Below are 26,964 nucleotides of genomic sequence, written 5' to 3'. Positions count from 1 at the left end.
AAAAGGTAATCTAGTTGACAAAAATAAAAAGGAATAACAAGAAAAACTAGAACTTAAATAAGACAATAGCACAATCGCATCGCACTACAGGTCACACATGTGACATGCCCCGTGTTCTGATGTAAAAGACAAATAGGTTAGGGTAAGTGGTAACCAAGCCTGTACCCTTCGGCGAGCCTCGAGGTACATCCAACCTTGGATTGGAGGAGAAAAATAAAGAATAAGAGAGACTAGGAACGACCTAAAACAGTACTACACTATACCACTATCTAGCTAACTTGCTACTTATAAATTATGATTCTTGAAGACTTATAAATTTTCATGATTTTTAATAAATTCAACTAATAAATAAATAAATACACATTCAAAAGATCATGTTTAAAAGTGTTTTAATGGAACTTTTTTTAATAATAATAATAATAATAATAATAAATGGATAGATATGTACAAAAATTAATAAGGGAATGGAATCCGAAATTTACAGTGAGAAAAGACAGACTTGGTTGCACATTTTTTGTCTAATAGTAATAGCTTCACGTGACATCCCGAATACACGAGGACCCTCGCAATGCGCAACAAATAGACCCTTCAATCAGAAGCAGAAAACAACTGTAACGATGACAAGCATAATCGAAGACAACCTCAACAGCGAAGATGAACCCTTGCTCGTCTCAAATTGCAGGGAATCAACGGCCAAGGGCATGTTCTCCTGGTCGGGACTACACTTGGATTCGTGTGGATGCGCACTGTACATCACCGCTCGCAACACCGCCGAAACGGTGGGTATGTACGCCGTTTTGTTCCTTCCAAGCAGCCACGTCAGCGCCATGAGTTGACAGTCCCGCTTAAACATCTTCTTCGCCCTCTCACTCTCACTCTCACTCTCATTCTCCTTCTTACACCCTTTTATCTGCGTCAAAACCAATCAAAGTTACAATAACCAAACATTGCCTTGTAGACCATGTAAGACTTAATGCTAAACCTAGGCCGTATGCACATGGCAGTGTCATTTTCGCAGGTCAACCCAAAATTAATTACTACGACAAGCAAAAAAATCAACGCTGCATTATGATTCAATGAACGATACTCGATAGTCCCACACCGACGAAAGGTAAACTAAATTCAATGTTTATAAAGGGAGAGGATAAAAGAAGTGTAAGTGCAACCTTTTGTAAGGCATTGAGGCATTGGGTGCAGCCGGCGTAGGAAGCGTTGCGGCAATTCTTTTCCAAACTGCGAACGACGGCGGTGGGGGTGGCGTTGTGGGTGCCGGAGACGTTGCGAAACGCGGTGACGTTAAACGCGTTGGGGCAGCTGAGGGAGGTTATTTGGTGGAGCCTGATGCCGCAGAAGCAGAGAATGGCGTCGCAGGTGGCGTTCGGTTGTGGGATTCGGATGCTCCGATTCCGAAGTGAGTCTTGGAGGGAGTTGACGCACTTTTGGGAGTCATCCGGCATCATGGGCAGGTCGCCGGAGGGAGGCGGCGCCGGGGCGGAGACTTCTAGGGCAGTTCGAGCGTGGGCCGCGAAGAGCCAGGCGGCGAGGACGGGGCAGCAGCGGCTGCGGTCGAGGGTGGTGCCGCAGGCGTGGTTGACGCCGCCGAAGAGCTCGTTGGAGAGGTCGAGGCGGCATATCTGGGTCGGCGTTTGGGTCGGGTAGGAAGGGACGGTGTTGGAGGAAGGAAGAGTGTTTGATATTAACGCCAAGAAAAAGACGGACCCTAGAAAGGGAGTGAATGATTGCATTTTGGCTTTTGAGGTTAAGTGTTGGAAGTTCTGGAGTGTACTGCTTTTGCTTTGGTGTTCTGAGAAAGTCGTAACGTAGTTGAGGGAAGTGGAAACTTTTGTGTGCCAATGGATAAGAAAGGTGTAATTTTAGGATAAATGTATAAAAATATTATTGTAAGAAGAATGACATTTTAAGTTATTATAGGATGGTCCCTGACCTGCACTTTCTATTATGGTTTACACATTTCAAATTTTATTTTATATTTTTTTAAAATGTGCAGATAACTGAAATATGTGCATCTTATTTTGTTGCATATATAGAGGATGCTATTTAATTATTTTTTATTTTATTTTTAGTCATAATTTTAACAAATGAGTGATAAGAAATGTCTTTTAAGTAATTTTTAATTTTTTATTATTTTATTATTGTTTAGTTAATTCATCGAGGTATTCTATTTTCTCTGTCTTTTTTGTTTTTGAAAGGTTAACTAACCAACCTACTATGAAACAATAGGAGTAGGAATATGCCAGATTACCTATTGAAGGCCTGTGGTCTAGTCCACAAAAGGCCTGACATGACAAACCTTCTCTTTTCTGATCAAATCCTAAACCTTTAAAAAATATATTATTTAATAAGAGAGAAGTAAAAGAAAAGTGGAGATAATATATATTTTTAATTTGTTTATATTAAATTAAATTAATAGATTTTAATATATTAAGTATTTGTATTATTATTATTATTATTATAATTAGTGTAATGATATTTAATTTTTCTTTCATTGACCTTTAATTTCATTTTTTTCATTATATCAAATTTATGATTGTTGGCAACATTTGATTTACATTAATTCTTTGTCTGTAGTTTTAATACATTTAAGAGCATGCAGACGCAATATTGATTTTGATAACATTTAACTATCCTTAATTGATTGCCTACAATAAGATATTTTGCACTATAAAAGGTACAAGGATCACATTTTACATATAATAATTATTCTATAATCTATACACTCCATCTTTTCTCTTTATATTTTTTATAGGTATTGTTTATAAGGTTCTAAGAGCATCTCAAATGGAGGTCGCTTATAAGCAACCTCATGTGCCACATCACTGTCAAATCAACTCTGACTCACTTTATGGGTTGTTTAAATTTTAGCAGAGTTGCTTCTACAACCAACTTTGCTAAAATTTAAGTCTGCTAAAATTTAAGCAACTCACAAAGTGGATCAGAGCTGATGTGACAGTGATGTGGCACAGGAATTGCTTATAAGCAGCTCCATTACAGATACTCTAACATATTTCACCTCGAATACATATGTTTAGACATGTCAATGTGTTAACCTTGTGATGAAAAATAGAATTTTGTGTTGCATTGAAAATCCATAAGAATTTGTTTTTAAGTCAGTAGTAATTAGTGTTACAACATAGTACTCTCTTTCATTTTATTTTTCTAATAATATTTTCTAACAATCTAAAAACATTTTTTCTCTTTTTATTGTGTTGCTCTAAATAATTTTAATTCTAAACAATATCCTAAAATAATTAAAATCTTTTAAAATCTAAACAGTATCTTAGATATTTCAATTTTGAAAATTTGATTTTTTTTTTCAACAATTCATCCTTCAATTAAAATTTTCAAACTTTATCTTCTTATTGTCTTGAATGATCATCACAATCATCTTCAACCATAATTTTATTTTACAATATTTCTTATCTCCATTATGTGAATATTTGAATCGCCTTGTGTCAATCTTCAATACTCAAAAGACAGGTCAACATATTGTACGAACCATGAACTTTAGTATCATTGTTGGAAGAAAAAAAAGCTCTATTCCTTTTTACATGCAAGAATGATGAGAAATACATTAAAAACATCACCACACAAAATTTTATTTTAACATGATTCAACCTCTCATGCATACATCCATAAGGGTATTCATTATCTAAAAAAGTACTATATTTGTATTTGAAAATTCTCTCTTCAAGTTTTGAGGTGAAACTTGAAAATCTTTTACTCATAAATCTCATGGATGAAACTTGAAAACCCACTTAAAATGTTTTTGAATAAATACTACCAACAATTACGTACCTACAATGACGATCAAAATATTTTTGTTTTGTTCAATTAAAAATATAAAGAAAAATATGAAGATTCTAAAACACAACTTAAAAAATTCTTAAAATAGAGTTTCATAAGGTAATTTTAGAACTCTTCTAAATAAAGAAAAACATACAAATTAAAATATATATGATACAATTATCTATTATATTACTATTAAAATATACTCATGTATATAAATATAAATTAATACAAAATATATACGATAAATATTTCTAATATAATTAATGTTTTATGTTTTCTCTACAATTTTTTATATTAATGTGTCATTATATTTTTTAATTAATATAATTTTAATCTATAAAATTTGCACATGAAAATTTGTTGAAGAGAATTTTTAGAGAGAAAAAGATTATTACGGAAGTTATGGTTTACGTATGTACTATATACATATGAGTTTCGTCGTCTTTTAATCTACAATTTCTCAAGTATAGCTAATTGTTTTTATACAATTTCTCAAGTATAGCTAATTGTTTTTTATTTGTTTAACATGTTCACGACAAATCAATATAATTTTTTTCTTTGGTCAGTGACATTAAATTTTTCCTTGTTTGAAATTCGTCGGCGCTTCTAATTCCATAAAGGCAACAGAGTGAAGTCAATGATTTTGTTGATAAAATGAAAATTTCATCTGTCAGTGATTTTATTTTAGGTGAAAATCTGTCAATGCATGTGTTACACATCTTGTCAAGAATGAGAGTGTCAATAGAAGTATAGAACAACTCACATGATTGCAATGCATGGATTACATAACTAGTATAAATATTTTTTGTATAATAATTAATATGGAGAAAAAACAGAAAAGTAAAGGAATATGTACTGAAAGTAAACGTTGCCATTCAATTACGCACAAACAAATTGCAAAACAAGGGTCAACAACTTCGTCTGCTTTTGAAAGCTATGATGGGGCTAACGTGGTGAAGGTTTCTTTCGCACCTCTCATGTGGAATATAATTCTTATGGTGCTCTAATTCGTTGATAAATTGAACATTGGGATTATTAAGCAAATTAAGAGAAGTGGCGTGAGCAAGAGCAAGGACAAAGGTGCACTTTTGGGCTCTTAATAGCATGCGTGAAACCATAGCTTTCAAATTCAAACAGCTCAAGCCTTTTGCGTGGGCGATAGAAGAACCAGAAAGAAAAGAAAAAGTTAAATGAATACTTTCTCAAACCAATCATTTCTTGCTCAAGGAAATGCAATTGAAATATAATTTATTCATTTTAAAATAATGGATATAAAAATAATGAAATTCTAATAACATGTTTGGTCAGGTTTATTGAAAAACTAGTAGTTATACTTATATGTCATTTCTTATTTCCCAATCAATGAGTTTCCGAACACATCAAATTAGTTGTATAATTTTGTTCTAAACCACACAATAATTATTTTTCTTTTTTGAAAGCTTATAATAATTATTTCTAGTCATTTTATTTTTCATTCCTAACTAAATTGGATCAACTTGGGCTGCCTTATTCCAAATTGCAACTAAAATCAAAATAATTTACTTTTAAAAGAAAAGAAAAGGGGAATATATATATATATATATATATATATATATATATAATTTTGTTAAAATTGAACAACAACTTGAAGGTAATCAAAATGTTCATATTTTAATGTATTTTGAAATGAATATATTACGTCAATTTTGTTTTATAAAAATAAAATATCAAATCATCTTGGATTAATATAAAATTTTGTATATATGATCTAAGAGATATGAACTTTCAATCTAACGGTTGGATTTGCAAAATTTACATTTAATATAAAGTTATTGAGCAGTGTAACACTTAGTAAAAGTTACACCGATGTAATTATAATCTTATATATATATATATATATATATATATATATATATATATATATATATATATATATGAGGAGTGATCCGTGGAGTAAGTTTACTTATTCCGTTTAATAACTCATATTTTATATCAAATATCAACGATCCAACCGTTGAATTTAAAGTTCTTAATATATAGATCAAATCTGTAAATTTTTTAAAAATTTGAGAATCATTTGACACTTTGTTTCATTAATTCAAATTGATGGATAATTATAAAACATGTTATCCGTCAATTTGTATTAATGAAAGGTAGTATCAAATAATTTTTAAATTTTTTAAAAATTTACAGATTTGATATATGCATTAAGAAATTTAAATCCAATGATTAGATCGTTGATATTTGATATAAAATATGAATTATTAAACGAAATAAATCTAAATAAACTTATTCATAGAATAAATGAATATATATATATATAGTTAACCACTCATACATTGTTAGTGTAAAGTGTTTTTACACTGACAACCAATCATATTTTTTAATAGTATCATATCATTTTCTTATTTAATCAAATAAAAATAAAATAAAATAATTTAAAAGATATAATTAATTACCAGTATAAAATTTTTACACTGACAATATATGAATGATTAACTGATATATATATATATATATATATATATATATATATATATATATATATATATATATATATATATATATATATATATATATATATATATATATCATAACTCATAAGCGGTGATGTAATTGTACCGTATTTGGTGCGTCATGAACCACAAGGAATCGGAAAAGAATCTATGGCCCACTTTTCTTTCAAGTCCAAAAGCACTTTACATAAACACACAAAAAAACGTTGCAGATTATGTCGTGTTCAAACCGTTCATCGCCACACTTCCAGCTGTCCCTTTAGAGTCCAAAATTTTATGGTTTAATTTTTACGCTCAAAGATACTTAACATATAATTAGCTGACTTTGTAACTTTTCTTTACATGGTTAGTACAGTACATATATAGACCATTTATTATAATTTAATTATCTAAGCGTCATATGGTTCACATGATATAACATTCAATCTATCTATGCTTATTACTTTTTTTTTTTTTTTTTCCTTTTTACCAATATCTTAGTATAAGAAAAACATTTATTTCCGCAAAGTCTTTGTTCCCTGAGAAAAATGCGTGGAAATTCACCAATCTGCTTGTACTTTAAAGTGGTTAATCTCTTTGTAACTGATGGATATATGTGATTCCATTATAGTTTGTTTATATTATTGTCAAGATATATATATAAAAGTTAATTTGCTTTAGGACTCGGAGAGAAATTACACACAGAAAGATAAGCCAAGATATTCAGATTAGCACCGTAACAGTAGCATGTATGACGTGTTCTCCTTTTCTAGAAAATTAAGCCACACAAGGGATAATTAATTTGCACAAAAGCGATGATAATTGGTTCATGCATTACACGGGTTTTGCTTCCACTTTTGTGGAAGATGCTTTCCGTGTTTGAAATCTCCCCAACAGCAATTTCAGAGGAAATAACTTGTAAAACTTGTAATTTCAACCTTGTAAGTGTAAAGATGAATTTTCTGTTGTGCGTAAGGAACAAATGCACCTTATGTCTCATCAAAATATGAAAGTAACTCATTTTGTATGCCAAGTAAAGTATGGACACAAATTAGCCACAACAACTTCTACCATATCTAAAAGCTTGGAGTTGAATAATTAACGCGTCATTTGGTTTCCCACTATCACAGAAAAGGACAAGAACGCACTTTTGATCGCTGAAAAGATGAACATTAATCAAATGGCATATGTCTCTCTTTTAGCATGGTGATAAACGTGGCTAGCGGTTCTCTAGTTCAAAGTTCAAACACTTTTGTATGGGCGGTGTTGAGTAGAGGAATAGCCAACAATGGGAATACGATAAGATAAGCCCAAAGATGATGGATAGATTCATTAAAACATTATGTTGGAATTACTTTGCTTTCGTATGTCCAATTATTAGGGGTGTTCATGGATTGTTTTTTTCAAAAAACCGATTCAAACCGAACCGAACCGTTTTATAAAAGTGGATCGGTTAACCGATCCTTTTTTTATAAAGTGGATTGATTTGGTTTTTTTAACATATGGATCGGTTTTTTTAAAATTGGATCGGTTCGGTGCGGTGCAGTTATCCACTTTTTTACTCATATATGGATCGGTTTTTCTAGAAAACCAAACCGAACCGAACCGATCCACTTTGTAAAAATGGATTGGATAACTGAACCGATTTTATAAAGTGGTTCGGTTCGGATTTTTTTTCAAAATGGATCAAATTTTTCAATATGAATCAGATCGATTATGGATCGGTTCGGATCAATTTAGATTTTTTGCATATCCCTACCAATTATCATGTTCTTCGAAGCGGTCACGTGCTATACATTACATGGCAATGGCATCAAAGGGTTTTGCACAAGCCAGTTCCCAATCCACGTGTTTACATGTTATATAGAACATTGGAACTTTGACAGATTAAAAACAGTTGGCTTTGTATACAAATTTGTGTCACACGAACATTTTCCTTTTCTAAGTTACAACTTTGAAATTCTTTGAAATTACGAAATGATAGTTCTTCTTACACAGTTCCTTTTTACAACAATATTTTCAAATCAAGAGAAAAATAGAAAGAAAAGAGAGATTTGTGATGAGAAAATTATATCTTCCATCTACATTACTTCTCTTTAATATCTTCCAATGCAAGTTTTTAAAAATTAAAAAATTGCAATGTATCGATCTTCGCGTTATTAGCACGACGCTCTAACCAATTGAGCTAATAGGCCACAACATTTTTTTAATAATACAACTTAAAAATAATTAAATAACAATAAACTCATTTTCTTATGATCTGATCTACTAATTCAATCTTAAAAATAAATAATAATAAACTCATTTTATTTTTAATAAAGGGCTTGTTTTTAGTTTCAAGTTTTAAAATTTTAAAAACTACGTATACAACAAAATTCTAGTTTTAGTATTTTTTCTTCTAATTTTTAAATTATTTTGAAAGTCTCATATTCTATCAAATTTGATTTAAGAGTATGTTTGTATAGTGATGGTAATTTTAGAAGGGTTAGTGATAGTTACAATAGTGTTGGTAGTAGTGATAATGCAAATAATAATAATGGTAGTGACAATATTATGAATAATAGAGAAATTCACAATAGTGATAATGATTTTAATAGTTTTGAAGATAATAATAATGATGACAACTTTATTAATTGATAAATAATAGTGAAATTGTTAATAATAACAACAATAATGAAAAAATAATTTATAAATGTACATGTCAATTTAAGATAAATTTAATAAATTAATGCTACAAGTTAATTAATTTGATTAATCATATTCAATTAGTTAAGTCTTATAAAATAGTCCAAAGGAAATATTAAAAAAAAGATAAAATAACCTTTATGATTTCGTAGTACAAATTAAAACTACGCTTCGATAACTTATGAAAAAGTTTTCTTATGAATTTTAGTGTCGAATTTCAAATTCCAATACAAAAAATAAAAAAGAGAAAATAATTATAAATAAAAATACTTTTAAACTCTTCTTATTAAAATCTAAATATGCACCGAATTTCTAAGACTAATTCTATTGTTGAAACTTGTAGTACAAATTTTTTCTTATGATTTTTTTATAATTTTTTTTCTCTTACTAATTTATGGGAATCTCATGACTACTAAAAATAAAACTATAATAATATAAAAAAATAAAAATAATCTTCACCTTATAAGTCAGTTTTATAAAATTAAATTAGACTCTAATATATTTTTTTTAAAGATGATATTAAGTCACAGTTAAATCATTTATAAATATTTAATTTTATAAATTTTAAGTTTAAAATATTTAAATTTTGATACGAGTAATATATTAAAAATTTTACATCAATTATAAATAAAATCATCTATCTTATAAATTAATTTTATAAAATTAAGTTAAATTTTTGTCTTTTCTTAATAGTTGTACTACATAAATATGTGGTTTCCTCTCTTTTTTTAAGCTAAAAAATGGTTGCTTCCAAGGGTATCTTTCCGCTCTCTCTCTCAAATCTCAATTTACACTTCATCTAACCATTTAAATTATTAGGTTGAATCTTGAAAATTTAACACATCAAATTATTCCAAAAAGAATTAACGAAGCTTCGTATTCTTTGATACTATATGACGGCACATAGTGTTGATGAACTTAATGATGTTTCGTAAATTATCAAAACACTATCAGTAATTAATAGCCCGCTTTGTACTAAATTCTAAAGGTTATCATTGAGTTCACTCTTCTATATATCAGCAAAAGTTTAATCAATCTGTTAAGTGCATGTTTTCAGTTCATTATTATTCTCGAATCATTCTTTTCTAATTAAAGTTTAGAGAGTGTAATCAGCTAAGTTGCTAAACTCCAACAGAAAGCATTCAAAAGATAGATACTGATAAAAATTACAAAGACTTGGTGTCATCATATCAGAAATATTGACAACAAAGAAGAAACCAACCCCACTACAAAATTCTGCTCGACCCAAATATTTAAATTGTAACAAGAATAATAAATGATTAAAAGCAAAGTAAACAGCAGTTTACAAACGCACGCAACCACATTGACACACATTATTTACAAGTAATCACTAATGTCCAGACTCTCTGGAATTTCTAACTTGAACACATCGCTGCAATAGGTGTCCCTCTCTTCCTCTGTGCTGCTATTCACATACGTTGACGATGAATTCAATGGGGTTGGAGTCGATAAAGGCGTAGAAAGAACCGATTCATAGCCCATGTTTTGGTTTGCATTGTTTAAATAATGCATCAATTCCGGATCATGTAGCAAATTATCAACTTGGTTTTGTTGAGCAATCAGGTAATTATTCTCCCCAAGATAATTAGAAGGAGTTGAATTCTCTGGGGAACTTGATAAACCATTCACGTTAACGTTGTTGCTTTGAGTTGGTGTATGAAACTGATCACTAGGAGCAACTTGGCTTTGTACTTGGCAATTCCCAGAATTTAATTGTTGTGTAACAAAGTTTGATGGGTTTTCATTCTTCAAAGATAACAAAGTGGCAGTGGCAGCAAGCTTTAAAAACTCTGGGTTAACGTTCATCAACGCTTGGGCACCCAATAACCCTTGCAAATTCAGAAACGATGGGTTAACGTTTCCAATTGCTGACCTGAGAATCGATGACATGTCAAGAAGATCAAGGCGTGGAGTGTGAGTAACAGGGTCAATTCCCATTCTAAGCAATCTCTTCCGAATGTGGGTGTTCCAATAGTTCTTTATTTCGTTGTCGGTTCTCCCTGGCAACCTAGCTGCTATAGCCGACCACCTAAATATGAACGCATATAAGCACAGGATTCTTCAAAAAAAAAAAAAAGAGTTTAAACATTTTTGAGGAAGTGAAATCAAACACGTACTTGTTTCCCAAGACACTGTGGAGCTGAATGATTGTCTCTTCTTCTTCAAATGAGAATCTCCCTCTCTTGATATCGGGTCTAAGGTAATTAGTCCATCGAAGACGGCAACTCTTGCCACATCTTTGTAGACCTGTAATATTTAATCATTCAAAATAGTCCAATATATTTTAACAACTTGATATTCAACAATTAGTGAACATGAACACACAAAAATTATGATAATAGTCTAGTTGGATGCAAGTTTACCAGAATTTGTCTAAAAAAAAAAAACTTTATTTCAGATAAAGAAGTCTTGAAAAACTCTTCTAAAGTTGTATCCAAATTTACTGAGTTGGGAAAGGCAACATAAAAATGGTAGATAGCATATATACCAGCATTCTTGGGGAGGGTTCTCCAATTTCCTGGTCCATGAGTCTGAATGTAGTTGGTGAGCAAGAGATCCTCCTGGGGTGTCCATGGACCTTTCTTGAGACTATTAGTCTTGTCGCAGCAAGGTGCTCTTCCCATTTTGGAAGCAGATGAGTGGTGCAGTGATAGGGCGAATGATTTCTAAAAGTGCAGCCGCAAAGTGCACTCAAACACGAAAGATAGAGAGAAAGGAAGAGGTTTGTGGTGAAAGTAAACGTTGGTTGGATCTAATACAATGCAAAGACGACCCCTACCTTTATAGCAAAATAAAGTGGGGCTGTTTGTTGGAAGTCAAAAGGATTTGGTGCCGCCCTTCTGCAATGTATTTATCAGCAGACGTATACACGTGATTCTACTCTACGTATAATTATACACGGTAATATGGCTAATACATGCATACAAGTGTACCTATACTGCATTGAAAAGGATAAATTATACTCATCTTTGAGACTTGATCACTCATAAAAAAAAAAAAAAAATCCTTGAGACTCGATGAAATTAATTATATGCGATACTTCTCTTTTTCCTCGGACCTTATTTTAATTTTTTTGTTGAGTTGTATTGAATTAGGATTTTAAAAAAAAGTTCTACGAATTTTAAAAAATTAGAGTTATTAATGAAAAAATATTGATAACTGTTTTGACAACGAGAAAAATTATAGATGATATATATTATGCTATTATATAATTTAAGTGAGGTTTTGCTTTTAGGGGTAAATTATTTAAATAAATTTTAATATTTTGAAAAATTATCCTTTAATTATTAAAAAATAAATATTATGATTTTTTATATGATATATGATTTGCATGATCTACTATTATTTTTATATATCTATTTTCACTAATTTATAAATATTTCTTTTTTTTTAATTTTCTTTAATATATCTTTTATTTATTTTTTATTTATAAGAATTATAATGATAATAGTAAGTTTTAGTTTTAATTATAAATTTAAAATAATCAACCCCTTACTATTATTATACTTAATATTTTTTTATAAATAATTACAAACTTTCACTAAAGTAAATGATAATTGTAAAATATGCATTTATATTTTATTTAATTTAGACAAATATTAATATGCTTTTAAAATTATTTTTGCCTACAAAATACTTAGTCAACAGATAATTTTAATTTTAATTTAATTGTTTAAATATTAATTATCTTTTTTTTTATATTTTTCTTTGTTGAAATATCATAGAGAGAAAATAATCTGAAAAGCTAAAAGTTTTAATCAAAATTATTACTATTTAGAGTTACCAAAAATTCATTCTGTGTGACCGAATCCAATTCTAAAGCCTATCAAAAGTTATTATAAAATTAAGATTTTTATATGTGTATGTATTAGTTCATATTATAATACATTTTTATTAGTGCAATTTTAGAAAGATTAAAGAGGATTTTGTAATATCAACACCATAAACATAGATTGTTTGAAGATTCATCTAAAGATGTAATCCTTAATCATAAGTGATTAACTTCTTTATTGTTGAGGATTGAGGTAGTTACTTGAACTATATAATTTTCTCCCCAATTTTTATTCAATAAAGTATTTATTTAGTTAATTATTTTAGTCTTATACTTATAATGTTTGTTGTGGTCCAATCAACCTCATCACAATTTTATAATTTTTAGTTGAGGTTGTAAAAATCCTTTTTCAAATTACAATCTAGCTAAAATATTGATGACATTTATTATCAAGAAATTGAGATAAATCTCATTAGTCAGCTTTTGGTTCTTGACCTTAATGCGAGATTATTTAATAAAAATTACCGAAAAATTGAGATTTTCTTTAAACAATCTACAATTTCTCACATAAGAAATTATGATTTAAATAAAATTGTGAATTGTCAAATTAACTATATACTTACAATGTTAAATGAAAAATAATAAGATTTTACATAGGAATAACTAATGAATCAATTTCTAACTACTTTTATTATTAATTAAATTTCATTATAATTTACGACTTCATTATTATTTTATTACATTTAAACAATTCTGTTTGAATAATTTTAATTTCTTAATAATTTGCTTGTTTGATACGAATATTATATTAAATAATTATAAATTCAAGTCTCTATGGATTCGATACTTAGAGGGGTTGGTACCTGCAGAAGGCACTCCAAGGCTCAAGTCAGGACAAGCACAAATATCTAGGATAACTAATGAACAGTGACGTTACCTTTTGACTTAAGCTATTTATACTGACATTTATGGGCCCTTGATCCCATGGGTCCTGCAACGTATTTACCGTATCAGGTAATACACCTTAATCATCTGATTAACCCCTAATCATGGGTTAAGAGCAATGAGTGATGATAGTTCGATCCTGGTGGCCGATTGCCGTTCGGCCACCAAGTACTGCCATTCGACGGCCGACCAGAAGTGGCCGAACGCCCCTACCCGTACATTTTTTATTACTATGTCAATTGGTATACTTACCAAATATATATTAGTAAAGTAAAAATTTTGTAGTTATTCATAAAATAATAAATCAAGTAGAAAATAAATTTTAAAATCAATTTCATATGTTTCTTTATGTATGTTTGAATAATGTATTTAATTTAACATAAGCTAAAGACTAAAGTATTGAAATGTATAAAAAAAAGGGCTTTTAATTCCTTCATTGTTTATTTCGGTAGGAGTATTTTTAAATATAAAATGATTTTATTAGTTTTAAAAGTATAGATATTGGAATTATTTTTTAAGACATTAATCTTTTCCTTTCCAATGAAATTAACTAACATCAAAACTATAGAATATAAAATCAATATTTAATCATTAATTTTATTTTATTGAATAATGTAAATTACTTTAAATGATGTCTTATTTTAATCTAATATTTTATTTTATTAAAAATTATTTTCTAAGCTAAAATAGGTATTAAAACTAAAATAAAATACAAAATTGAGTAACAAGTCCTTGTTTTGATTTTCTAACTACAAAAAATAATCTAAATTATATATATATATATATATATATATATATATATATATATATATATATATATATATATATATATATATATATATATATATATATATATATATATATATATATATATATATATATATAGTTGCATGTATTCATAAATGTTTTTGATCGAGCAGCCATGAAAAAAATTACGTTAAATTATCCTCTAAATATTTTTGTTTTCATTGTAGACAAATGTCTCCTGAAGAGGCTCATATTACCTGATTGGAAGTTGGAACTATCAATAACTTAGAGCTTTCACATTAATGGAGAATAAAAACGACGGAGACGAGCATATGCATAGAACACATATACATGCACATGCACCTATGTCAGGCTTTCCAAGGTGGAAGAAGACAATGGATCAGCTTGAATTGCAGGTGTCTATTCCCATTAGCCATGTTAATTAGCTACACATTCACATAACAAGATCTTTAGGGACTAAAACTTACATTTATTTTGGTCCAGGAATTAATCCTCATGCTTATTACATTTGTTGGAACATCATCAAAACCATTAACTGAAAAAACAAAAACATTGAGAGATTTTAATTAATTATTGAACTAATGGTAATCTGAAAAACATTTTTACAATAATATTATAGCAAAATTAATTCACAAAATTGTATAGTTCTTTTCAATATCTTGACTCCTTTATAGATGTTATTCGAGAAGTTCAATTTCAATTGCACTAGGACGCACATCGAAATATATATATTACTAGTGAAGAGTAAGAGGAGGTACTCGAATTCTACTCAAGCAAGGAAGCGACTAACATGGATAATCCCAGAGATGGTTCGAAGGTGAAACTAAACAATAAATCAAAAAGAACGGTTACGAGAGGTTATTGTGGATTAACAGAAGTTGACCCACGATGCCTAATGTGCAAAGCAGTTATACGTCACATTAAGATCATGCGAAGTAACCATCATTCCCCGCGTTTCTATAAATAAACAAACCTTATTCATCTAGAGGGTCAGAAACATTATACTTATGAAATTTCTCAACACTTATTACTCACGTGTATGACTCTTGTGTACGAGACTATTGAGTATAATTTCTTGACCACCTTTCTTCTTTATCTTTTAGAGTAGGTCTATTTTAGTTAGTATATTATAGTTCTATTACTTCTGAGTCTTCATGTATTGTAATTCAACAATTAATGGAAGCAAACCAATTATGATTCCTATCATTAACATATACACTATTCATTCGATTCATTTGAATATTTATATACATAAATCTTATTTTGTGATAACTGTCGATAAACACTTGAAAATCTTTGCATGCTAAATAACATAGAACTGGACCCCAACTAGCTAGCTTGCTTATTTCACTAAAGTCACTAGTAGTTTATATGTATGAGATTCATCCATAAAAAATTGTAAGAACTTACTACGTTATACATATCTCAATTGAAACTTTGCTAATTTAAATAAAAAGAGTCCATAAACGATTTTTCCCGCAAACAATAATATTGAAATTTTTAAAATTATGATATTTTTTTTAATTAAGTGATCCAATATGAACGAACATATTTAATAATTAATTCGGATTGGATGTTATTAGTCCACACAGCTTATACTGCATATACTGTGTAAATAGACGAATAAATAGAATCTCCGATATTTGTATTTGTCAATGTAAACATATACTGCATACACTTTTACGTGGATTGGAACTCTGGTCCCACCCGTATATTTATATGAATCACCACGTACATTAGGTTGAAGGAAAATAATTTGTTTGAGACGCTACCTTTTTTTTTTTCTTTATTCTTACCTTAGTTAAAAACTTATACTCTCTCCACATGTAAGGCGTTTTCTTAAAAAAAATTATTTATTTCTTTTTATAGGACTTTTTTAAAAATTATTTATTATTTTTTTTATTAAAATACCCTTAATTATTTTATATTAATTTTTCTAAGTCCTTTTATGTCCAATAATTTTAATGATAATTTGAAAAATACAAATTATTAACAAATTTAGTGTTATTATCAAAGTAACAAGTAGTTTGTGGTCAATAACTAATGTATGGTTGTTTTATTTGAGTTGAAATTGTAAAATTGTTGTGTTGGGATCACGGTAAGAAGATGATCATTGAATTGGAGTTTGACCCTTAGCTTTAGGTGTATTATGGGGAATGATCGGGCGGTATGGTTGTTCAGTTCCCTTATCAATATTTGGAGAAAATTTGTTCTACTCTTTCGTCATGTTACTCTACTTGCCTGAGGCTCTCATTATAATTTTGGATAAGAAAACTTTAAAAATAAGTTTACATTTAAAGTAATTAAGTAATAAATGTGTCTTTTCATTAAAAAATGTTATATAGTAATATATATTTTAATGACACAATATTTATTATTAAAAGTCACTTTTAGTTATATTATAAATATAATATATATTATATATTATTAAAAAAATATATTATAATTTATACATAATATAAGTTATTAAATCTCATTTAAAATTAATATTAAAATTGTGTATAATTATATGTTAAATATAAATAAGTTAAAAATTATTAAAAAATAATTAAACTCATGACTTAGTGAAGATATTCCACTAAATATCATTTCTCAATATTTTTTTACGGAGATTAATCATTGTCAAAATTCACAGATATTTAATATTAATAATATAATTAAAATAATAAAATAAAAATATTATACAAATTTAAATACAATATAATAAATTATTGATTATTGTGTTTGGTTGTTCTGATAAGCCTAACAAAATTAGTGTTTATTGTTTAATATTGTTTTCTAAAATTTAAAACTCTTGCAAACTGATTGGCTTCGATGATGTGTCAACTACAACTCTTACCTTTTTAGCAAATGGTCAACCCCAAATTGTTGGACACATGTCTACTTATGTGTGGCCAAATTTTTGTGGCAGGGAGCTTTTTAACCATCTTATATGACAGTTGTCCATTTTTGCTCTAATAGTGAAGTCAATGAGGCCATAGGTTCATGACATTTGTGATTTGCAGCATGTTGCTTCATCCATTTTAGCATCCGTAGCCTTATATTCAAAATCCATTGAAAATCAGGTGCCAAAATTCATCAACCTTCCATCTAACAACGTGAGATTTATAAGTCAAATGGTATTTTAGTTCCTTCTTTCCTCTTAGTTTTTTACTTTTTCTACCTAGAAAATATTATTATACATCCCTCGGAGATCACACGATTATTGTGGTTCCTGTTTTGTTAAGTTACAACCTGCAGAAGGAGAAAAGCTTGACACTGATGTCACTTTAATGTTGTTGCTTGTTATTTGTGAAGTCTTTGTACTTCACCTTAGACACTTTTTACTTCAACATTTTTTAGTATAAAGTTGATATAGAAGTTGTTGTCTGACTTGTCTCCTTGGTTGATGTCTTGAAGACATATATATTTAATTTATTTTGCAGTCAGTTGCATTAAACAAAATTAAGAAACAATAGATGCAGCTAGAGTTGCATTCTCTTAACAACAAAATATGAAAGTTATAATGCGATTTAAAAGCTAATTATATTAGCAATTTAGCAAGGTTTTCCTTTGCGTTTCGTGAATGTTCATCCATGGTGCCTAGATCTATACTAGATGCATGATCCGATTCCGAATCTTAGTGTTGTGGGAGAGCAGGATAACAACCATGCGTCACCATATCTTTATATACGTTTTTAATATACCGCTTTAGTTTATTTATTTTAATTAACACATCACACGTAATCTTAGTCAAAAGGTGATGAGGAAAATATTTTACTTTACATATCATAGACATAGCCACATAGATGATCGCGGAACACCTGCTTTTGGTAATTACTTTCGCAAATGAAAATTGGGTGACGACTATGCCTTACCTTAAACAGTAACCTAACATCTTTTAAAGTCTTAATTAATTGAATAACATATATGTGTTTACAATGTGAATATTATTATGCTAGTTGTATAGTTTTCAAAACTCCAACAAACTTTGATTCTTGCATGGTCTTGTTTCGTTAATATATTAATTTGGTATTGTGTTGGTGGGGTTCGCAGTGCATGGCAGAGCTACACGTAGGAGGATCACGCTGGTACATAGAGCTTCAAGATTACATAATGACGCGCTTATGTTTATCAATTAGGAACTATACGGAACTTGATTAATAATAAAAACTTAAGTGTTGGCGCTTCACATAATGTACACGTATTGTCGATCATTGCCTAGCTCATCAAAAAAAAAAAAAACGTGGATCTTTCCCAAAGTTCCCATAATACAATAATTTTTAGTTAGAAACGGGATATTACTTGTACTGTTTCCAAAACGGTACATGTACATTATTTACCGGTGAAACTTTAATCTTATAAAGTGAAAGTTTGAAAAGGCATTCTTTATTCAATTCATCTCAATGCAGTACGTATATCTAATACAAGAGTCAAGAATAGCTATAACTAATTTCACTAACTAATAGTTTGTTACAGTAAATTGATACAATATTAATAAAACTAACATTTTCTTTCTTAAATTGAATTACACTACAATCAGTTTATTTCAGTCAAAGAGCACATCTCCAATGGACTTCTAAGTCTTGAAATGTCTCCCGCTTTAGTAATTTGGTCATGATATCAGATAATTGCTCCTGAGAGATACAATGTATCGGCTTCTTTACAAAGATCTCTTATGAAGTGAAACCTTACATCAATATATTCACTACTCCCATGCAAAACTAGATTCATAGACAATTTTATTATATAGCAAAATTGTTATCAACTAAAATTGTCATGCAAATTACTTGCTCTTGCCCCAAACTGTTCAAAATTCTTCTTAGCCACAAACCTTGGCATGCATAAGAGGTTGTAGCTATAAATTTGGACTCAATAGTTAACAAAGTAACTACCGGTTGTTTCTTATTAGATGACCAATAAATAGCTCCAAACCCTAGCATAAAAACATATCAATAAGTACTTCTTCTATCATCCAAGTCACCAACATAATCACTATTTGAATACACAATTAGCTCTTGTTTCAACTCTTTCTTATATAAAATACCATAATCTGGAGTTCTCCTTACAAATATGAGGATTCTATTTGCAATAGCTAAATGCAATTTAGTGGGTCTCTCCATTTATCTACTTATCAAGTTCACTAAAAACATAAAATCTCATTGTCTTGTAGTCAAATACATCAAGCTTAATTTCCAACAATTTGCTTATAAGTAGTGACATTAACTAGTTTTCATTCTCCTTGTTTAGACAGTTTGTTTCCTAGAACAATAGGATTTGTCACCATGTTGCTTTTTTCCATGCTAAATCTCTCCATAACTCCCACTGTATATCTGTTGTGACACCCTCTACTCCAACATACATATACAATAATTATAAAAATAAAATTCTTCATCATTAAAAACTAAATCTCCAACCACATAAGGGTAAAGAGTTCACATTTATAAACTTAATCCAAATTACATGTCAGCGAAATTACAAAGAAATGAAACTGAGTTTTCAAATAGTTTAATGGAAATAACATCCTAAAATAAGCCTAACTATGCCCTGATGTCACATATCCTATCATAGCATGTCCAACTGAAGCCTAAGTCTCATCACCAACATTCTCATGCTGATGATCACCTGCAACTAGGGATGGCAAATATATTCGTACCCGCGGGTAATACCCGAACCCGTCCCGACTTTGACGGGGAATACCCGGTTTGACCGGGTATGGGTACGGGTACAGGTAAAACCCGACATATTAAATCGGGTACGGGTACGGGTACGAGTATGTACTTACCCGCCCCGTACCTACCCGTACTCGTACCCGTCCTCGTTCCCATTTTTAATTTAATACCCACTTTCAATTTAATTATATTAAAGAATTTTAATATACTTTTATGTGTGATTATTTATTATAATATGAAATAAAAAAATAACCTAATTATAATTATAATATAATTAAAAAAATAATTTAAAAATATTATATTTGTTAGAAAAAATAAAAAATAAAAAATTTGACGGGTATGGGTACGGGTACAAGTATACCCCGATACCCGACGGGGACAGGAATGGGGATGAAAATCACATACCCGACAGGTACGGGTACGGGGACGGGGATGAATTTGGCTCGCGGGGACGAGGACGGGTATCATGAAACCCGTACCCGCCCCGCCCCGTTGCCATCCCTACCTACAACACAATTTAAACATATACAAATAACAACGAGGAAGTGAGAAACATCTCACTCGATTCCAGGTGTAGAAATAACAGTTAGGCAACACACACACACAAATCATACAAGCACAGTCATAGCTACTCATTAATCATGTGCAAATTCAAATTTCACATATAACAGTAACACATACATAATCATTCATCATGCAATGATGTCATGGACTCGACTCATAAATGTATGCATGTGGCGCCAGTCACATGTCTCATAATCATATATCACTGATGTGCTGCCTAAACAACACACCTAGGGTAGTCTAGGGGTACATGTAGGGAGCTACTCATACACTCTCAACTACAAGGATGTACTACTAGGGTTTGGTCGGGATAGTGAAACTGCGCAAGTTACGTCTTGTGCTCACAAACGAGCATAATCGAAACATCCAAACCGCACTATCCCCTAGGACTCCCCCAAGTTGTTACACAAGGAGGGCCTTCTCTAACGGTATACTCCACATCGTACCCTTCACATAGATGCATATGATGCATGTCACACATTCACAAACTCATGGACTCATCACTTTACTTGTCATGGCATTTCATATCTTATCTCATTTCATCACGTTTCACATTTTCATAGTCATAGTGCTCACAATAGCACGTCATTCATATCATGTCTCATGTCATTTGTTCATATTTCACATAGTCATACCCATAAGATTATCATTTGGAGATTCTTATCATCATCATGTCATATTCACTTCTCACATTGCCTCATAATCATATTCATAATTGTTTCTCATAGGGTTTCGCATAGGAACCCACAAAACACTTTCATATCAAAACATGTTCATATTCAAAATTAAATATACATTCATGCTCAACATTTAGCAAGAAACACAATAAAATACTCAGAAGTCAAAACAAAAAACATATAAAATTTTCCTATTTCTCATAGGGTTTCCCATAGGAACCCATAGAGCGCTCTAAATCATGTCAAAACATATTTATTCTCAAAATCAATCACATATTCACACATCACATCCAACAAGGAACACAACAGAACAATTAGAAAGCAAAACATAAAATATTCATATTTTTCCTGTTCCTAGAAGCATGCATCAGGCAAGGGATTGAAAGTCAATCCTACTACCCAACAATTATTCCCACACCCCCGAGCGAGGTTTCTCACTCCCCCCTTACCTGGATAAGCAGAAGACGAAGCTAGAGCGGAATCTGGTTGATCTCCTTCTCTTGGTTCTCCTTAGTCTTCAAAGAGTGTGTCCAGAAATAGTGCTAGAGTCTGTTATTTATAGATGTCAAGAGTGGCCAGAATGACTCGTTTTGGATCCAAAACAGCCCATTTTGGACTCATTCGTCATGTGTAAAATTTACATCTAGAACGGCCCGTTCTTAAACCAGAACAACCCATTCTGGGGTTGCATTTTAACACATAACAGCCATGTTTGGAACGTCCCGTTCTTAAAACCAGAATGACTCGTTCCCAACTAGGGTTATATGCCTTTTTAGTAGTTTGGAATGACTCGTTCTAATTTGGGAACGACCCGTTCTGGGCTACCAAAAATAGGTCTTTTTAGTAGTTTGGAATGACCCGTTCCATTTTGGGAACGGTCCATTCTGGGCTACCAAAAATAGGTCTTTTTAGTAGTTTAGAACGACCCGTTTCAGTTTGGGAATGACTCATTCTAGATTACTAAATCACTCTTATTGGGCTTTGAGCCTTCGTATAATCTGTGAAAATCGAGGTGTTACATCTGTGTTGACAAATGAATATCCCCTAATCAAACTAAGTTACTTCTATACCCAAAAAATGTCTCATCCTCCCTAGATCTGTCATATCAAATTCTTTCTTCATAGATTCTTTAAAATTTACCACCATTTCCTTATTATTTCATGTTAAAATGAGGTCATCAACATATAGACTAATAATCAATAATTTTCCCTCATTTCTTGTCTTAACAAACAAGGTGTGCTTGTGAGGACATTTTTCAAAACCTTCCATACTGAAATAACATTCTATTCCACTATTCCAAGCTTGAGGGACTTGTTTCAAGCCATATAAAGCCGTATTCAATTTGTACACCTTGTCTTCATTGTCCTTCTTCAAGTATCCTTGTGGTTGATCTATGTAGACTACTTTGCTTAGTTCTCCATGTACGAAAACACTCTTAATATTAAGTTGGAACACTAACCTTTTATAGTAGAAAGAGCAAGAATGCACCTTATAGTATCCCACCTTTCTACAGGGGCAAAGACTTCATTATAGTCAATTTCATGTTATTGTGCATACCCTTTCGGTACCCATTTCACTCCAAATTTCTTTGCACATGATGGAAATGACATTAATTCCCATGTTTTTTTTTCTTTCTATGGCATTAATCTAAACATCCATGGCCTTTCTCCACACCTCATGCTTCACTACTTCTTCATGAATGGCAAGACCTTTGGGAGAACCAAACATAGCCAAGTTAAGTAAATCTTCATATGAATTTCCTCATCACCAATGACAAATCACTCATCCATGCAAGTTATTTTTTATTTCTCCCATGATTCTGATTTGAACTAGTAGTTGTGCTTGCACCTTGTTCTATACCTAGTTCATTGTCTACTATGTTTGGTCGAGGAGTTAAATACTAGGAAGCACTTAATCCATGGATAGTGAGTAAATCATATAAGTGAGTTCAACACCACAACATAATCCAAAATCTTAAGGCATTAAGTAGGTTGGTCTTTATCACTTATATACTACGTACTCAACGTGTTCATTTTAACCGATGTGGGATATACTTCACACTTGAACTCCAACACAATTGTGAATCTATTTCACATGCTCATACTCCCCCTCTAGCAGAAGTCTTTTTCATCCACGAGTATTCAACGGTGACCTACTTGCATCAATGCTAGCTTACTTTAATGTAACACGTCCTCCCCACTCTAAGAAGACTTTCAACCAAGGGATGATCCCACTCTTGGATCCATCACCAATTCTATTAGTCAATACTCATCTTAGTTGACCATCAGTCACTTGGTCGAACCATTAGCTTTGATACCACTATTGGGTCGAGGATTTAAGCACTAGGAAACACTCGATCCATGGGTAGTGAGTAAACCATATAAGTAAGCTTAACACCCAACATAATTAACCCAAAAACTTAAAATATTAGGTAGGTAGGTCTTTCTCACTTATATATATTTAACATGCCTAACTATAACCGATGTGGAACTCACTTTACACTTGAGCTCCAACATGTTGCAATTGTAGAATCTATCTACTCTTTATTACCATTTTTTTTCCTGCATTATCAATATCTTCATTGTTGTCACCCAAATCAAATATAATTGCTCCTTATTATTTTTTTTCCTTCATTTTCCCAATATCAATTTTTTGTTTTTGAAAATACCACATCCCTACTAACAATCACCTTTTTTAGATAGGACCAAACACCTTATATGCCTTGGAATCTTCACTAACTCCCAAGAACACACATCTAATGCTTTTATTATCCAATTTCTTTCTTTATGCATCTAGAACATGAGCATGCACAATGCAACCAAATATTCAAAAATGGTATATAGAGGGTTTGACTCCACTCCATCTTAGGTGTGAGATCCTTCACTTCTAATGTAGGACTTCTATTTAATATATAGATGGTCCAAGTCACAACTTCAAGCCAAAATACTTTAGCAACATCCTTCCTTGACATCATACCTCTTACCATATTCATTATAATCATATTCTTCCTTTTTGCTATTCCATTTTGCTAAGGAGTGTAGGTAGTAGTGTTATCTCGTTTGGCAAGTGTACCAAATCGTATAAGTAGTTCAATGAAAGTATGAGTGTCGTCTCCCAAGGGACTTGCGTAACACTTTGCAATTTCACTTATGTTATACTAACTAAACTACCAAAAAGCAATAAGAGTTTGATTTGCTGCAATAAATAATGTAAACAAGCAATAACAATTCTTTTTGGTATTTTGGTAAACACTTAGAGTGCAAAACTTGATTCTAATGCAATATTAATAAATTGTTGGGGTTTGACTTCACTAAACCTTCCTCTCATGTTTATCACTAAGCTCACAATAGTTATTATTTAGAATTTATCAATCACTCTCAAAAGTAACCAACCCTAATCTCTTACAAGTTGGCATATCTAAGTTGCTAGCTTAAACTATCAATCTCTTGCATAGTTTAAACAAGAAACTAGCTTTAAAAACCAGAGCTTAAGAAAGACCAATGACATTTACTCTATCTCTAGCAATAAGCACCATTAGCTGCTCCATTTCAAGTCAAAGGTTTAAAATCATTTCTCAATCTCTTAAAAACCTCAAGTTCAAGTTAAGGGTGATCAAGCCATAACAAGCATTATGCACAGAAACAGAACAATAAAACTAAATAACAACTTAGATTGATAGCTTAGAGTTTACACATGAGAATGGGTTTAGTTACATCAAACCCCAACAAGGGTGAGTTTAGCTACACATAGACATGTAGAACTCTACAAATGATGAAGAAAGGGAGAAGCTTGATCTTGAAGGTTCCAAAGCTCTTTAGCCTCCACACAAACTCCAAGAATGATCATCCTTGCTTCCCTCCTCGAAAATCCCAGTTTTAGGTCATAAAAGCTTTTGTCTTATGTGAATAATGACATGTCAGCACAATCCACGCTAAGCGTGAGAAGCCACGCTAAGCTTGAGGATAGGTTTGGAGTGGAATGAGGTTCTGGGACTCCCACGCTTAGCCTCAGTTCCATGCTCAGCGTGAGGATTGAATTTTTGTTCCAGGGACTCTCTGTCAAGCTGAGGCTAAGTCTAGATCTAGGGCTTAGCCTGGGGACTTACCAAAAATTTCTTCAACTTCAAATTCACCACTTTGTGGTTGACTTCCTTCCTTCTTTCCTAGCTTTCTCCTAAACTACAAAACAACAACCAAATACTTGTAAGTTACCTAAAAACATGATTCAAAAACAAAATGTGATCACCTAACAATTTAGATATGTTTTGAGTTAAAAACAAAGTCTAAAGCAAGGAAAATTGATATAAGTGCTTCAAACTAGGCCATAAACTTAATGAAATCATAGCACTTATCAAGTAGTAAGTTGTTTTTTTATTCCACTATCGACACATAATTTATCAAATTCATAAGAAGTTATTAAATTCATCTCCCCTATTAGTTCTTAAACACTTAATAAAATTTCTTGATTTCTCTTTAACTAGAGCTTTGAATCTTTTAAACAAATCAAATGCAACATACTTTTCTTAAACAAAATAAACCCAAGTTTTCCTACTAAATTCATAAAAGAAACTTATGAAATACCTCGTTTTTCTATTAGATTCTTACTTAATTGGGCCATAAATATCTACATGGATAAGCTCTAGTCTCCTTGTAGTTCTCTAAGAGCTCTTTTTTCAAGATTGGATCTCTTTGATCATTCTCATTCATGCAATCAATACAAATTTGTTGAGGTTCCTTGAGTACACCATTCTTTAATACAATATCATATACTACTTCATTAAAAATCTTGTAAAAAAAACCCAGTGGGACAAAATCATGATGAAGGAAAAAAGAGTGTAAAATGTCTCCTCCTCATACAGAAAATCATCTTTAAGACTTTATACTTGTCAATGACTTTTGTAAAGAGATCTTTCCAAGTTCTTACATAAGAAGACTTGTTGAATACTTTTGATTGATTATTTATCAAGTTTGGACTAATTTGATGCTTTTGAAACAAATATTGTTTTCAATTTTGAGACATAATTTTTAATCATTTTTTGACTAATCCAAAATTTGAAACTTTTCATTAAATTCACTTATATAAAAACTATTGAAAGTAATTGAAGATCAAATAAAAAATTGTTACAAACATGGTAAAAATTGTATAAAATTGCAAGAAGTATAAAAATATAAAAGTATAATTTATTTAAATTAGTAGTGTGAAATATTTTTATATTCATATTTAATAAGAATTTATATAATTTATATATTGCAACATCATATTAATAAATAAAAAAATGCGATAAAATAGTCAAATTTTCAAATTTTATTAGATGTTTGTGCTAAACAATTATGCCCTAATGTTGTATGTAAATTCAATTTTAAAAAATGATTCATATTTCAATAATATACAAAATATTATATATATATATAAGAATTATATTATTTTTATAAATATTTATATTTCTTCTAAAATATTATTGACAAGATTTATAATTATTGTTGTTTCAAATGTATAGCTTTTAAAATTAAAATTGTTTAAATTTTATCTGATATTAAATCTATTAAATGATAAATTTTAGTTCGTTTGTTATTAGAGGTAAAAATTCTTTGGTAACA

General features: G+C 30.6%; 2 protein-coding genes across 2 annotated transcripts; both read right to left on the bottom strand.

Annotated features, from left to right (window-relative positions):
* Positions 1–411: 411 nt before the first annotated feature.
* On the bottom strand, positions 412–1,913 carry LOC109806590 (putative GPI-anchored protein At4g28100). Its single transcript, XM_020369043.3, has 2 exons — positions 1,167–1,913; positions 412–910 (listed from the first exon to the last, which is right to left on the bottom strand). Exons 1-2 carry the CDS (start codon positions 1,743–1,745, stop codon positions 593–595), a joined length of 897 nt encoding a protein of 298 aa, XP_020224632.1. The 5' UTR covers positions 1,746–1,913; the 3' UTR covers positions 412–592.
* An 8,192-nt stretch (positions 1,914–10,105) lies between these two features.
* Positions 10,106–11,758, bottom strand: LOC109806589 (transcription factor MYB74). Its single transcript, XM_020369041.3, has 3 exons — positions 11,479–11,758; positions 11,108–11,237; positions 10,106–11,019 (listed from the first exon to the last, which is right to left on the bottom strand). The coding sequence occupies exons 1-3, from the start codon at positions 11,612–11,614 to the stop codon at positions 10,308–10,310; spliced, it is 978 nt and encodes a 325-aa protein (XP_020224630.1). The 5' UTR covers positions 11,615–11,758; the 3' UTR covers positions 10,106–10,307.
* Between the last annotated feature and the right edge of the window lie 15,206 nt (positions 11,759–26,964).

This window comes from Cajanus cajan, chromosome 10 (assembly GCF_000230855.2).
Source record: "Cajanus cajan strain Asha chromosome 10, NIPB_CcT2T_4, whole genome shotgun sequence".
NCBI lineage: Eukaryota > Viridiplantae > Streptophyta > Magnoliopsida > Fabales > Fabaceae > Cajanus > Cajanus cajan.
Note: the sequence above shows the minus strand (reverse complement) of the source record. Positions and strands in the feature narration are given on the sequence as shown.

Coding starts and splice junctions, on each gene's coding strand:
- LOC109806589 (XM_020369041.3), bottom strand. CDS start 11,614: ATGGGAAGAGCACCTTGCTGCGACAAGACTAATAGTCTCAAGAAAGGT. Junction 11,238..11,478: donor AACCCTCCCCAAGAATGCTG/GTATATATGCTA, acceptor TAAATATTACAG/GTCTACAAAGATGTGGCAAG. Junction 11,020..11,107: donor CACAGTGTCTTGGGAAACAA/GTACGTGTTTGA, acceptor GTTCATATTTAG/GTGGTCGGCTATAGCAGCTA.
- LOC109806590 (XM_020369043.3), bottom strand. CDS start 1,745: ATGCAATCATTCACTCCCTTTCTAGGGTCCGTCTTTTTCTTGGCGTTA. Junction 911..1,166: donor GCCTCAATGCCTTACAAAAG/GTTGCACTTACA, acceptor GTTTTGACGCAG/ATAAAAGGGTGTAAGAAGGA.